This window comes from Mytilus galloprovincialis, chromosome 8, assembly GCF_965363235.1.
Source record: "Mytilus galloprovincialis chromosome 8, xbMytGall1.hap1.1, whole genome shotgun sequence".
Classification (NCBI taxonomy): Eukaryota; Metazoa; Mollusca; class Bivalvia; order Mytilida; family Mytilidae; genus Mytilus; species Mytilus galloprovincialis.
Genome location: NC_134845.1, coordinates 48,145,666 through 48,160,219, shown reverse-complemented (window position 1 = coordinate 48,160,219; position 14,554 = coordinate 48,145,666). Strand labels below are relative to the sequence as shown.

Genomic DNA, 14,554 nt, shown 5'->3' with positions numbered 1-14,554 from the left:
TGCAGCATTAGAGTTGATTTTTTTTTTATAAAAACAAGCATTCTGTGAGTAATACATGGCAATACATAGTCCCCAACTCGTTACAAATTCATTGTAATGGAACAAAATTTTAGTTTGATCTATAATTTGTCATGGTGTAAACTACAAAAAAATATCGAGACAAAATCTTCAAGAAAAACGAAAAAACTTGTTGAATTCTGAATATCTAAGTGAATTTTCTATGTCCAGAGACCACAACTCTGCGCACAAATATCAGACTGGAACAAAATTGAATCTTTCCGATTGAACAGAAATCTTCTAATTATATAATGAATAAGTATTTCATCAAAAATTTAATTCTAGAGAAAGGGCTTCAACTGAACAAAGAGAAAAGCTTAGTGGAATAATGAATTTGACCTGTAACTTGTCATAATAAATCAATAAACCAAATATCAAATCAAAATCTACAAGCACAACAAAGTCTGATTTGCCGAACTGACAGATAGACAGACTGACAGACAGACAAACGGAGTGCAAACCTAAGTCCACTTAGATGTTAGCCGTTAAGGGACTAAAAATCAAAATCTCAAAGTATCAACAAACAGCAAAGAGATGCTCTTTGGAGAGGGAACATTCAAAATAATTTTGGAAAAGCTTTCGACTATTGAAGAAGGGTCACCTCAAATGTCTTTCTTTTATCTTGATTTAATCTGAGATATAAATCAAAAACTTTTATATGGCACATTATATACATGATATATGCACATATAAACTTTTTGCGTAGATAAAAAAAAATGGCATTTTTTTACATACGCTCTAATAGACACAACTTTCTAATCTAGACACTCAATTGGTTGCATTCCAATCAAAAGTTTCAAAGAGGAAGATTTTTTGAAGTACAAGTATGTTCACAACTCTGTTTCATATAACAAGCTTTTTAAAAGACTGTCATCAATTGAAAGTATGTGAAAACCAGGTGCTCCGCAAGGCGCAGCTTTACACAACCGCAGTGGTTGGACCCTGAACAGTTGGGGCAAATTAAATATGGTCACAATGTTCAAGCTTGATGCTGTCTGAATTTGGATTGTGATCAAATTTTTGACAAAATAAAGGTTTTTGTTACAAAATAAATGTGGTCAAAGATCAACAAAACTATTTGCACAATACTGTGCAATTGAAGATTTCTTCTTGAAAATTTGAAAAATTTGAAATTTGAAAAATTTTGAAAAAAAAAGAAATTCCTGAAAAAATTGTTAACAAATCCCCCCCCCCCCCCCCCAACTTATTGAAACCCCCTTTAAGCAATAACCCTTAAATACAATCCAATCCTTTCCTTTTTGGTATAGAACCTTGTATTACAATTACAGGGAGATCCATATATTTAAACCAAGTTATTGTTTGAAAACTAGAAACATGCTTCTTTTTGGCCCTTTTTTGGCCCCTTATTCCTACATATTTTGGGCAATTAATCCAAAACTAAATCCCAGCCTCCCCTTTGTTATATGGAGCATTGTGGTACAATTTGAGAGAGATCCATACAATTAAACACAAGTTATTGTCTTGAAACTAGAAAAATGCTTGTTTTTGGCCCCTTTTTGGCCCTTAATTCCTAACTTTGAACCCATAACCTATTTAAATGAATCCAAACCTTCTACTTGTGGTTTTAAACACTGTGATACAATATCAGAGCAATTGAAATACTTATACACAAGTTATTATCCTTAAACTATAAAATGCTTGTTTTGGGCCCCTTTTGGGCCCTTAATAACTAAACGGTTGGGACCATCATCCCCAAAATCGATCCAAACCTTCCTTTTGTGGTATTGAACCTTCTGAAAAAAAAAATAAAGATCTATACACTTAAACTAAAGTTATTGTCCGGATATAAGTCTACTTTGATCAGTTTTAGTTAAAATATTAAGGGGCAAAAACTATTACAATTAGTGCATTTTATAGATATTAGGGAGCATTTTTTTACCAATTTCCCAATATTTGCCAGGCTAAATTTTTTTACTTGTCTTAGAACTGATATGAACCTTTAAAAAAATCCTAAAAGTTGAAAAAAATAAATATGATCTTGAGAGAAAACACCTACTGAGTACATGTACTACATGCAAGTTATCTAATACATCTGTTGCACGCACCTCTCTGGCAACCTGCCAAAAGGTAAAAAAATGTCAAAATGCATTTTTTCTTTTTTTTTTATAATGTTCTATGCAAAATATAACAAGATAATGCTATTTTTAAGAGATATATCAATTATCCAGACCTTTAAAAAGTACCTAAATATGGTGTTTTTTTTTGCATTTTTTTTTAATAATTCCCAAATATGCAAATAAGGCTGTTAAATGGAAAATAGTGTGAATTAACAAAATTTTTTTTTTTTATCTTAACTCCTAAATACCCAAAGATTTTGGAAATATATATAATGTTGCCAAGTTGTAACTACCAATTTGGACAAAATTTGAGATTTTGCATGGTTTTATGGCAGACTGGCTCTTAATTAGCATTATTTAACAATATTAGTTAAAGTATGATATACCCATTCACTGATTACGAACTTTTTTCGGCAATACATAAATACTTTCCAAAATTATTAAGTTCTTTTATATTACGAACAGATAACAATGGTATAAGTTTAAATACTGATGGATTTCTCCAATAATAAGGTTTGATATACTTCATACGAATATCTTTGTATCCAATACATTCCAAAATAAAATGATATTCATCTTCAACAGAACCACAGTTGCACACATTACATATTCTATCGTTTCTGTTTATATTTAAAAACCTTCCAGTTTCAATGTTCAAATTATGTGCATGTATACGATATTTGCTTATTAATGATTAATATATGGCAAGCCGTTCTCGTCAAAACTATGTTTAAATCCTTTTTTCGAAAAAAATACACACTGAGATTTAAAAACCTAAGATAACACACTGAGAAATCGAAATTACACACTGAGATTTAAAAAAATAAAAAACACACACTGAGAATTCAAAATTACACACTGAGATTTTAAAAAGACACACTGAGATGAAATGAATTGAAAAACACACACTGAGATTTCAAAAATACACACTGAGATTAATATGCAAATTACTAATGAATATTCATGAGATGAATAATTCAACAGATTAATATCTTGATCTCAAGAACTCTTGTCATTATAATGAAATGCGATTCCTTCAACCAACATTCGTAATAAATTTCAAGACTTAATATCGCTTATATTCATAAGTTAGTTTGTTGCCTATAATTCAGATCATTACTAATAATAGTAATTAAACATGGGTCCCTTTTCAAAAGTCTTCCAAGTGTTTTCCTGATTTCGCTAGTTAATCTTTTATATTTTTGTTACGTTTATATGCTATAATAGACACTTTCCTTGGACGAGAGGAGAGAGTAAAAATTTTGCTGCATTCTTTTGCAGATTGTTCCAATGTTTTCTTATAATTTTAATAAAGTTTTTCACCATTTGGTTATATTTTGTAATAAGAGTAAGTGGTTTTTTTTCTTGTTCTTGTATTTCTAAAGTTTTTTTTATTAATAATTTGGAACCAAATCGAAGGACTAACGAGTTATGTCCCCTTGTTGTTTTAAGCTTGTAATAGATTCAGATTAAGTATGATAATTAGATATGTGCGCATAAAAAGTGCGCACAAATCTCAGTGTGTAATTTTAAATTCTCAGTGTGTAATTTTAAATTCTCAGTGTGTAATTTCAAATTCTCAGTGTGTGTTTTCAGTTTATTTATTCTCAATGTGTCTTTTTGAAATCTCAGTGTGTAATTTTAAATTCTCAGTGTGCGTTTTTCATTTTTGTAATCTCAGTGCGTCTTTATGAAATCTCAGTGTGTAAATTTTTAATTCTCAGTGTGTAATTTTCAATTCTCAGTGTGTAATTTTCAATTCTCAGTGTGCGTTTTGAAGTTTTTAAATCTCAGTGTGCTTTGTTGTTATTCTCAGTGTGTAAATTTTTCGAAAAATGGTTTAAACATAGTTTTGACGAGAACGGCTTGCCATATTTATATTTAAAATTAACAGGTCTACTAAGATAAAGCTGCAAACCATGACTGTCATATATGTATTTGTAAAAAAGACATTTAGAAGACTCCTCAAAAAATGACATTGCTTCAGATATAAACCTATCAGTAACACGCTGTTTGAAATCAGCCATAAAAACATTTACATTTAAAACATTTTGTGTCAACCAGACATGATTTAAGCCATAATTACATAATAAATCTCGTATTTTACATGACCAATTCAATTTATTCTTACTTTTTACATTGCTAGCCTCCAGCATTTCTGCATAACAATTTTTCAGAATACAATTGTCAGTTTTTAACAATTTACACCAGCATTTCATCATTTTACAGTATCTATGTACATACATAGGGAATAATTATCATTAATATTTATGATAGATATGTGAACAGGTAATTGGCGCAATTGATACATTTGGAAAACAAAATTTGGCGCAAATGATACCCCTGAAAAACAGTAATGACGGTCTGGATTTGGGGGGGGGGGGGGCCTTTTTTTCTCTATTCTTCAAAAAATATACCCCTTTTTTTTCTCATCTTTAAAAAATTAACCCCTTTTTTCTCTAATCTTCATTTTTTTTGCCCATTATTCTCTAATCTTCATTATTTTATTTTGCCCGTTATTCTCTAATCTTAAGGGCATTATTCTTTAATCATTTAACCCCATCCATACCCTCAGTAATTGGCGCAAAAGGACTGCTGCCGGTAAAACAGGCCAAATTGGTAAATTTAATTGTTTACGTGTTTTTCTACTAGACTTAAAAAGTTTAATGAATTTGCCTAATTTAGGATTTTATGTATATTATGTACTAGTATGTGTTTTATCTTAAATTTTGGTATGGAGCTTTAAGAAATATTTGTAAACTTTCACAAAACAGTCGATTGTGGAAAGGGGGGGGGGGCATTGTGGTAGATGCAAATACATGTGGATCTTTTTTTTGTGTAGTTATATAAATCCCTGCCGAAAGAAATCGAAAGAAAGAAAATAGATTGCGAATCTTTTTTTAAAAAAAATGTAAAAAAGCATTACCTCAAAGGGTGAATGGGGAATAGAAGTATATTATGGTCATCATTGGCTTTCCTCCTGGTACCATAGCTAGGGGCGAGCAAGCAATTAGGGCGAATTGTGAAGATTAATTTTAATAACGGCAAGGTACCAGTCTAAATTATTTCTACAGGAAACTGAGCAGAAAGGTCAACGTCAAATAACGTCATAAATACGTGAACTTAACATCCAATTCTTGCGCTAAATTTTGTAGATTATTTAATTTTAAATTGCATCATTAATTAAAAAATCAAATTTTCTCTTCACAAAAGTGAAACTGTTAGACAGTAAAGTAAAAACAGTTCTTAAGTCTGTTCATAAATCATACATAAGTTGTCGCATGTACTATTTTATTCCTGCGCATAGAGTAAACTTTTTGTTACGTCATAGTAAGTCAATCTTCCACAGCTACGACATCGTACAGGAAGAGCATAAAGAATCTCAAGAGTATTTTAGTTTTACCAAAGATTCTGTTTGCTGCAGAGCATCATCGTTTTTCAAGTAAGTAAAACATTAATTTTCATTTACCTGTGTGTTCCATAACATCATTTTATACGGACTTGTTTTATTGTTTGCAGACTTTATTTTTTGGTGTTGCTGTTGAATATGAAAAACGAGGAGCAAAATAAAAATTAGCTGTCATATAAAGCTATAGTTGAAGACAACTACCGCAGCATCTTAAACATCACGCGTTTAATTTTTTTTATATCAAGCATCATTTTACTGCTTTAAAATTATACAAGTAAATAACTTGTAAGGATGAGATGCTTTCAACCCGATTTCCCGATTTTCAATCTGCCGTCTGTATTTGCTGATGGTAATTTTTGTTTTTGATTTTTTTTATCCATTATTGAAGGCAGTCCAAGCAAAACAATATTATACGCTGCTTACACGACATAATTATGGGTTAAGGTTTATCCCAAAAAGTGTTAACATTTTTATTTTGTTTCAGAATGTTTCCTTCTCCAGGGCGCAAGTCTCGGAAATCATCACCTAAGAGTATAGGTGACATGACCCTTGCTCAGGAAAAGGGTGAGTAAATTGTCAGTCTGAAAAGTAAAATGATTTGTATGTAAAAATCAAATAATTAGTTCTAAGCTAAATACACCAAGTAGGTCAAACTGTTATTGTAAACTAAACAGTATAGCTAGATTGACACAAGGTATGTGGCTACACAGACTAAACAGTATAGCTAGATTGACACAAGGTTTGTGGCTACACAGACTAAACAGTAAAGTTAGATTGACACAAGGTATGTGGCTACACAGACTAAGCAGTAAAGTTTGATTAACACAAGGTATGTGGCTACACAGACTAAACAGTATAGCTAGATTGACACAAGGTTTGTGGCTACACAGACTAAGCAGTAAAGTCAGATTGACACAAGGTGAAGGTATGTGGCTACACAGACTAAGCAGTAAAGTTTGATTGGCACAAGGTATGTGGCTACACAGACTAAGCAGTAAAGTCAGATTGACACAAGGTATGTGGCTACACAGACTAAGCAGTAAAGTTTGATTGACACAAAGTTTGTGGCTACACAGACTAAGCAGTAAAGTCAGATTGACACAAGGTATGTGGCTACACAGACTAAGCAGTAAAGTCAGATTGACACAAGGTATGTGGCTACACAGACTAAGCAGTAAAGTTTGATTGACACAAAGTTTGTGGCTACACAGACTAAGCAGTATAGTCAGATTGACACAAGGTATTTGACTACACAGACTAAACAGTAAAGTTTGATTGGCACAAGGTATGTGGCTACACAGACTAAGCAGTAAAGTCAGATTGACACAAGGTATGTGGCTACACAGACTAAGCAGTAAAGTTTGATTGACACAAAGTTTGTGGCTACACAGACTAAGCAGTATAGTCAGATTGACACAAGGTATTTGACTACACAGACTAAACAGTAAAGTTTGATTGGCACAAGGTATGTGGCTACACAGACTAAGCAGTATAGCTAGATTGACACAAAGTTTGTGGCTACACAGACTAAACAGTAAAGTTAGATTGGCACAAGGTTTGTGACTACACAGACTAAGCAGTATAGCTAGATTGACACAAAGTTTGTGGCTACACAGACTAAACAGTATAGCTAGATTGGCACAAGGTATGTGGCTACACAGACTAAGCAGTAAAGTCAGATTGGCACAAGGTATGTGGCTACACAGACTAAGCAGTATAGCTAGATTGACACAAGGTATGTGGCTACACAGACTAAGCAGTAAAGTCAGATTGGCACAAGGTATGTGGCTACACAGACTAAGCAGTAAAGTCAGATTGGCACAAGGTATTTGACTACACAGACTAAACAGTAAAGTTTGATTGGCACAAGGTATGTGGTTACACAGACTAAGCAGGACACCTATATTGACAAAAGGTATGTGACTACACAGACTAAGCAGTATAGCTAGATTGACACAAGGTATGTAGCTACACAGACTAAACAGAAAAGTTAGATTGACACAATGTATGTGGCTACACAGACTAGGGAGTAAAGTTAGATGGACACAAGGTATGTGGCTACACAGACTAGGGAGTAAAGTTAGATGGACACATTGAAGGTATTTTGCTACACATACTAATTAAGCAGTAAAGTTAGATTGACACAAGGTATGTGGCTACACAGACTAGGGAGTAAAGTTAGATGGACACATTGAAGGTATTTTGCTACACATACTAATTAAGCAGTAAAGTTAGATTGACACAAGGTATGTGGCTACAGAGACTAAACAGTATAGCTAGATTGATACACATGGTATTTTGCTACTCAGATGAGAGGGCCATACAAACTCCATCACAAGAGATGGAAAAGAGGGCCATACAATTTCCATCACCATCACTTGAAGAGGTTATAAGATCATTTTTCTCATTTTATATTATAGAGTCGACCAGAACACAACCATCACCACAATTGAAAGAGATTATCAAATCTTCTCCATCGCCACCACCACTTGATATTGAAGATGTGATAAAATCATTTTCATCTCTAAACATTGATGAACAGACCACAACACCAAAAGTTGAGAAGGTGACAAGAATGACAGGGCTGACTCAATTACCACCACCACAAGAGGTAGATATTGAGGCCATAGAAACTTCATTACCAGTGGCAGTGCATATTGCTTCACCAAACATTGGACTTGTTGGAGGTAATAATTTTTCCATTTTTAGCTCACCTGGCCCGAAGGTTCTCTGAAACTACTTGACCAAATTTAACCAAACTTAGCCACAATCATCATTAGGGTATCAAAAATGTGTGCGGTGACCCAGCCAACCAATCAAGATGGCCGCCATGGCTAAAAATAGAACATAGGGGTAAAATGTAGATTTTGGCTTAAAACTCTGAAACCAAAGCATTTAGAGCAAATCTTTCAAAGGGGTTAACTTGTTTATCTAGTAAATATTTATTTGCCCTGAAATTTTCAGATAAATTGGACAACCGGTTGTTGGCTTGCTGCCCCCCAATTGGTAATTTTTAAAGAAATTTTGCCGTTTTTGGTTATTGTCTTGAATACTATTATAGATCTAGATAAACTGTAAACAGCAATAACATTCAGCTAATTAAGATCTACAAATAAGTCAACATGACCAAAATGGTCAGTTGATCCCTTAAGGAGTTATTGCCCTTTATAGTATATTTTTAACAATTTTCATTAATTTGGTAAATTTTGGTCAGTTTTTACAAAATATTTTCCTCTGTAACTAAAGGGCCAAGTTAATTACAGATAGAGTAAATTGTAAGTAGCAAGAATGATCAGTAAAGATACATGATCTACAAACACATCACCATCACCAAAGGACAATTTTGTCATGAATCAATCCATTTCCTTTGTATAATATGCACATAGACCAAGGTGAGCAACACAGGCTCTTAAGAGCCTCTAGTTGAAACATACTGTTATTAATTGTATTATATAAATAAGAAAGTAATTTTACTTAATGAATGGCTATTCATTTTGAATTTATTGAACCATTAAAAATTCATTTTTGACTCTTTCATCAAGACATTGAATAATCTGCGAAGCGGATTGTGTAGAATGTGAAGAGTCAAAAATTAATTTTATGGTTCAATAAATTCAAAATAAATGATTGCCATTCATTATAAATAAATTTCTATCAAAAATAAGACTCAAATAACGTTTTTTATTATTTATATTAACAATAACAACGTACACACATGTTGGCGTATGAATACACATCATCAGAGTGGGCATGTCGCCATAAAAATTGACAACATTGAAAAAAAAAGTAATACTTTGAACCAATCAGAAGACAGTTAATACACCAAATTTATTTATTACAGATTAGGAGAAAACATTTTTTTCTTCAATACTTTGTGTTTGAAATTTGTATGTTTTGCTTGTTATTATTTTTTTTTTTATACCTATATATTTGCCATAGAAAAATGAAAAATGTTCACCTTTATAGATGATACTTTTTAAAGTTGTTTATTTCAAGATGCATAATTTTATCATATTTTAAAGTTTTTTTGTGATTAGATTAAAAGTGCACTGCACTTGAAAAAGCAAAATAAAAATCTGAAAATAAATACTTTAAATTACATTTTTTTTCATTCTTTTAGAAACTGCACTTGTAGAAGAAATTATCTCAAAATGCATACTTTCATCATCTTTTCAAAATTTTTTGGTAAACAAAATTACAGTTCAAAGCACTTGTAAAAAAATCTGAAAATTTATGCTTTACCTTGCAGTTTACTTTTATTATTTATTATTACTTTTATTGTTTAATGTTTTTTTTACAGAGATGATTATATCAGGAACTGCATTTACTACTCCTGGAGCTATTGAGATTGATACAACTACTGGAGCTATTGAGATTGATAATATTACTCCTGGGGCTATCCAGATTGATACTACTACTCCTAGAGCTACTGAGATTGATAATACTACCCCTGAAGCTATCCAGATTGATACCTCTACTCCTAGAGCTATCAAGATTAATACTACTACTCCTAGAGCTATCGAGATTGATACTACTACTCCTAGAGCTATCAAGATTGATACTATTACTCCTAGAGCTAACAAGATTGATACTACTACTCCTAGAGCTATTGAGATTGATACTACTACTAAAGCTATTGAGATTGGTACTTCTACTCCTAGAGCTATCCAGATTGATACTACTACTCCTAGAGCTATCCAGATTGATACTACTACTCCTAGAGCTATCAAGATTGATACTACTACTCTTAGAGCTATCGAGATTGATACTTCCACTCCTAGAGCTATCAAGATTGGTACTACTACTCCTAGAGCTATCAAGATTGATACTATTACTCCTAGAGCCATTGAGATTGATTCTACTACTTATAGAGCTATCGAGATTGATACTTCTACTCCTAGAGCTATCAAAATTGGTACTACTACTAGAGCTATCAAGATTGATACTACTACTAGAGCTATTGAGATTGATACTACTACTCCTAGAGCTATCAAGTTTGATACGACTACACATGCCATTGATGGCCATGATCAACTCAAGAAGAAGGATAAAGTGTAAGTGATGCATTAAAAAAACTCATAAATATTTCTTGTGTAATGGTATAATTTTCATATTAAAAGCTATCAAAGTTAACTTACCAATTAACATCAGTTAGACATTCCTAAGATTTTGGCTATGTAACATTCTGACAGTAAATGTATTTGTATAGGCTGACATTAACTACACTTCCAGTATCAAACTTATATTAGTCACTGGAAGCTTAAGAATTTTGAGCATGATGCGCGTGCTCGTGCCTCAGAATAAAAAGATTTTGTTTTTTTTCATTGAGGATATCTCAGAATTTGAAAATAATAGCTATTTACAAACAGGAAAATTGAGGAAATTACCTATGCAGCATTATGATGTTGTTTACTAGAAATACTGTTTTATTTTTCTTAATTATCTCCATTTCATAACTGATTATAACTACTTGTATTTAAATAGATTACTGGATATGTTGAAGAAGTATAACAATGAAGATGCTGATATTGATAAACTCAATAAGGAAATGGATGCTGTAAACTGCCTTCTGGATAACATTGAGAATGATATTGATAGCTTGAAAGCACATAAGGAAATGAACCAATATCTGATTAATAAAATCATGAATGTGCACAAAGTTATCAGAAATGAGAAGTACTGCATCCAAAAACAGCTGGAATTGGCTAGTAGAAGTTGCAGTAGGCAGAACAAAAAGAGCAAAGAGGTTGACCTACTGAACATCGCATATAATAAATTGGATCAGAAGGAGAGAAGCACAAGAAGGCGCATTGCTAGTTTGAAAGCTGAGCTCTCCCTCATTATCTCAAAGCTAGACATGACAAAATCTAAGAAGGAAAAGCCTATTGTTCCTCCTCTTGATCTGTCAAAACTTGGTGAGTGCAAAGTTTTGCCACCATTGAAGAATGCACCAAAAGCATCAAGAGAAGGTATAAACATAAATTCTTTAGCCAAGGAAAACTTCACCGATTACAACATTGGTAACAAGAGGAGGATGAAGGCTTCAGAACCAAAGTTGTCTCGCAGTACACCTATCCTGCAGAATCAGGAGTTTGTGAGACCAGCTCCTTCTGTAAGAGATAACAGAAAAATATATCCAAATAAAACTGGTACACTAAATGGTCCAAGGAACCAGCATGATAAGAAGACCGTCAGACAGGTAAGATAAAATATAATGTTGACTGGTGCCATTAATGAAAGTGACAATAAGATAATATCACCTGATAAGAGGACTGTCAGACAGGTAAGATAAAATATAATGATGACTGATGCCAATAATAAAAGGGACAATAAGGTAATATCATCTGATAAGAGGACTGTCAGACAGGTAAGATAAAATATAATGTTGACCGATGCCAATAATAAAAGGGACAACAAGGTAATATCATCTGATAAGAGGACTGTCAGACAGGTAAGATAAAATATAATGTTGACCGATGCCAATAATAAAAGGGACAACAAGGTAATATCATCAGATTAGAGGACTGTCAGACAGGTAAGATAAAATATAATGTTGACAGTTCCCATTATTAAAAGTGACATCAAGGTAATATCATCTGATAAGAGGACTGTCAGACAGGTAAGATAAAATATAATGTTGACCTATGCCAATAATAAAAGTGACAAGGTAATATCATCTGATAAGGGGACTGTCAGACAGGTAAGATAAAATATTATGTTGACCGATGCCAATAATAAAAGTGACAACAAGGTAATATCATCTGATAAGAGGACTGTCAGACAGGTAAGATAAAATATAATGTTGACTGGTGCCAATAATAAAAGGGACAATAAGGTAATATCATCTGATAAGAGGATTGTCAGACAGGTAAGATAAAATATAATGTTGACTGGTGCCAATAATAAAAGGGACAATAAGGTAATATCATTTGATAAGAGGATTGTCAGACAGGTAAGATAAAATATAATGTTTACTGGTGACATTGATAAAAGCGACAATAGGGTAAAATCACCAGATAAGAGGACAGTATCGCTGATAAAATAAAATGTATTATTCCACTGTTTATACATATTGATCATGTTGATGGTTTATAATCTGATATATATATTATAATTTGATTGGTTCAGACTTTCCCACCTGTCATTGAACAAATCTGTATATTCTTCTTTGAAATGTGATATGTAAATTTGTCTCCTGGAAAATACCAATGGGAGTAGGTAATATGTGAGCAAACTTTTTGTCATAATTACATTAACTTTTTACCATTTCTCACTAGGTTATATACAATAATAAGCCAGTACTAACAAGGAAAGATGAGGGCACACAAGCAGATGTTCTCAAGCTCCCTGATATTGTTAAAGGATCTCAGTTGATAGATAAATCCAATATTGTACCAAAGCAATCCTGTGAATCCAGAAGAACTGCACCAAGGTGTGCAGCTAGGAAACCTGCTTACCAGGGGAGACCACCATTTTGTTTTTAGATCAAGTCTACTCTATATTTCTCACACTCAGATCACTAAATTGGAATGATTGAACAATTTTCAGTATAAATGCTGATAATAGTTTGACCTATATAGAATGGTTTATGTATATATTTTGGTGAAGTTTATGTATTGATATTTTCAGTATATATTTATATCTCAGGGAATCAAATTTACAGTAATCAAATTTATTCATATCTTGTCCTTTTATACATAGCACAGCATTTTTTGATACTATGATGTACTATCTTAGATTTTGTTTTTTTCTTTAAAGTAGAATATTTTATGAAATATGATATCCTGAATACTATTACTATAAGTCAGATTGGTTGATCTTTTCCTTAAAGCCAACCATTTATTCGACCTTCTTAACTGTACTCTAGATTATTGCAAGTTAGAAACTAAAATAAATAAATCAAATTTCTCATTTCAAAATCAAAACTTTAAATCTATTTATTTTTTTCATATCAATTTTTTTTTTTGGTACGTGCTGTCGTGGCATTTTAAAAACCTTATGTTTGTCGACCAATGAGGGGTGTTATACTTCTACAAACCGTGTTTGAGGAAAAATTTAGGACTTCCTAATCTTGTAGGATCCATACATGAATCTCTTACAAAATATTTCTGTTAATTTGAGAATTGTTCAATCTGCTTACATTGCAGAATCTGCGTCCATGTTTTGCTTACAAGGATATAACAACACTTGGTTCTTTTTTTATTTTTGGTAATCATAACATTAGCCAATGATTTCTGCCTCTAAGGTTTTGAAGGTGTGCATCATAACGACAAACCAGAGGATCACAAATGGTCTTTAAACAACAGAAATTAGAACAGAGCATTTTCAGATCATTGTATGCAAAGCATGGACATCTGTTTTTTCAATCACATTGAGAATTATTGTATAAAAAAATCATCTGATAATCTTCTTTTTACTTGTCTACATTTGTTAAGTTGAATTAAATGTCTGGTTTTTTTTTAAATGCTGCTAGGTTTTAAATGATAAAACCTTAATCCTGACATGTTTGCTTTTATAGTGGAAGTAGGTCACTGTGATTTAATTATATTTGAATTTGGTTAAGTTGAAAGGGTACTGTATTGCATCTGTTCATTGAGTCTCATATTTTATGGCTGTCTTTCTGGCAAAAGTAGGTCACCTGGACCTAAAATTTATACATGTTTAAGATCTGATGAAAGTTCAATTTAAATCCAAAAATTAGTTTAAAATTTTCATATATTTTTAAGTGGGGGAGAACATTTTTTTTTTTTAAATTTACTGGTGAAAAACTGCATTACTCTAAAAACCATTCAACTCAAATTAAATTTTAATAAAAAAAAACAGAATGTAAATTGTGCATCAGTACTATATGATTTGAAGACAGGGTGCAACCTCTTGTTTGCATGATAAAGTCGTAAGTCACTGGCGTGTATGGAATATGACCGTAAACTTTCCTTTTGATTGCATGATGAGGTCGTAAGTCACTGGCGTGTATGAAATAAGACCGTAAACTTGACCTGCTACAGATCAG

General features: G+C 32.4%; 1 protein-coding gene across 1 annotated transcript; it reads left to right on the top strand.

Annotated features, from left to right (window-relative positions):
• The first annotated feature begins 5,429 nt into the window (after positions 1-5,429).
• LOC143043046 (uncharacterized) lies at positions 5,430-14,343 on the top strand. The gene is made up of 6 exons (XM_076215543.1): positions 5,430-5,577; positions 6,029-6,108; positions 7,965-8,231; positions 9,845-10,598; positions 11,029-11,743; positions 12,822-14,343. Exons 2-6 carry the CDS (start codon positions 6,030-6,032, stop codon positions 13,026-13,028), a joined length of 2,022 nt encoding a protein of 673 aa, XP_076071658.1. The 5' UTR covers positions 5,430-5,577; position 6,029; the 3' UTR covers positions 13,029-14,343.
• The last annotated feature ends 211 nt before the right edge of the window (positions 14,344-14,554 follow it).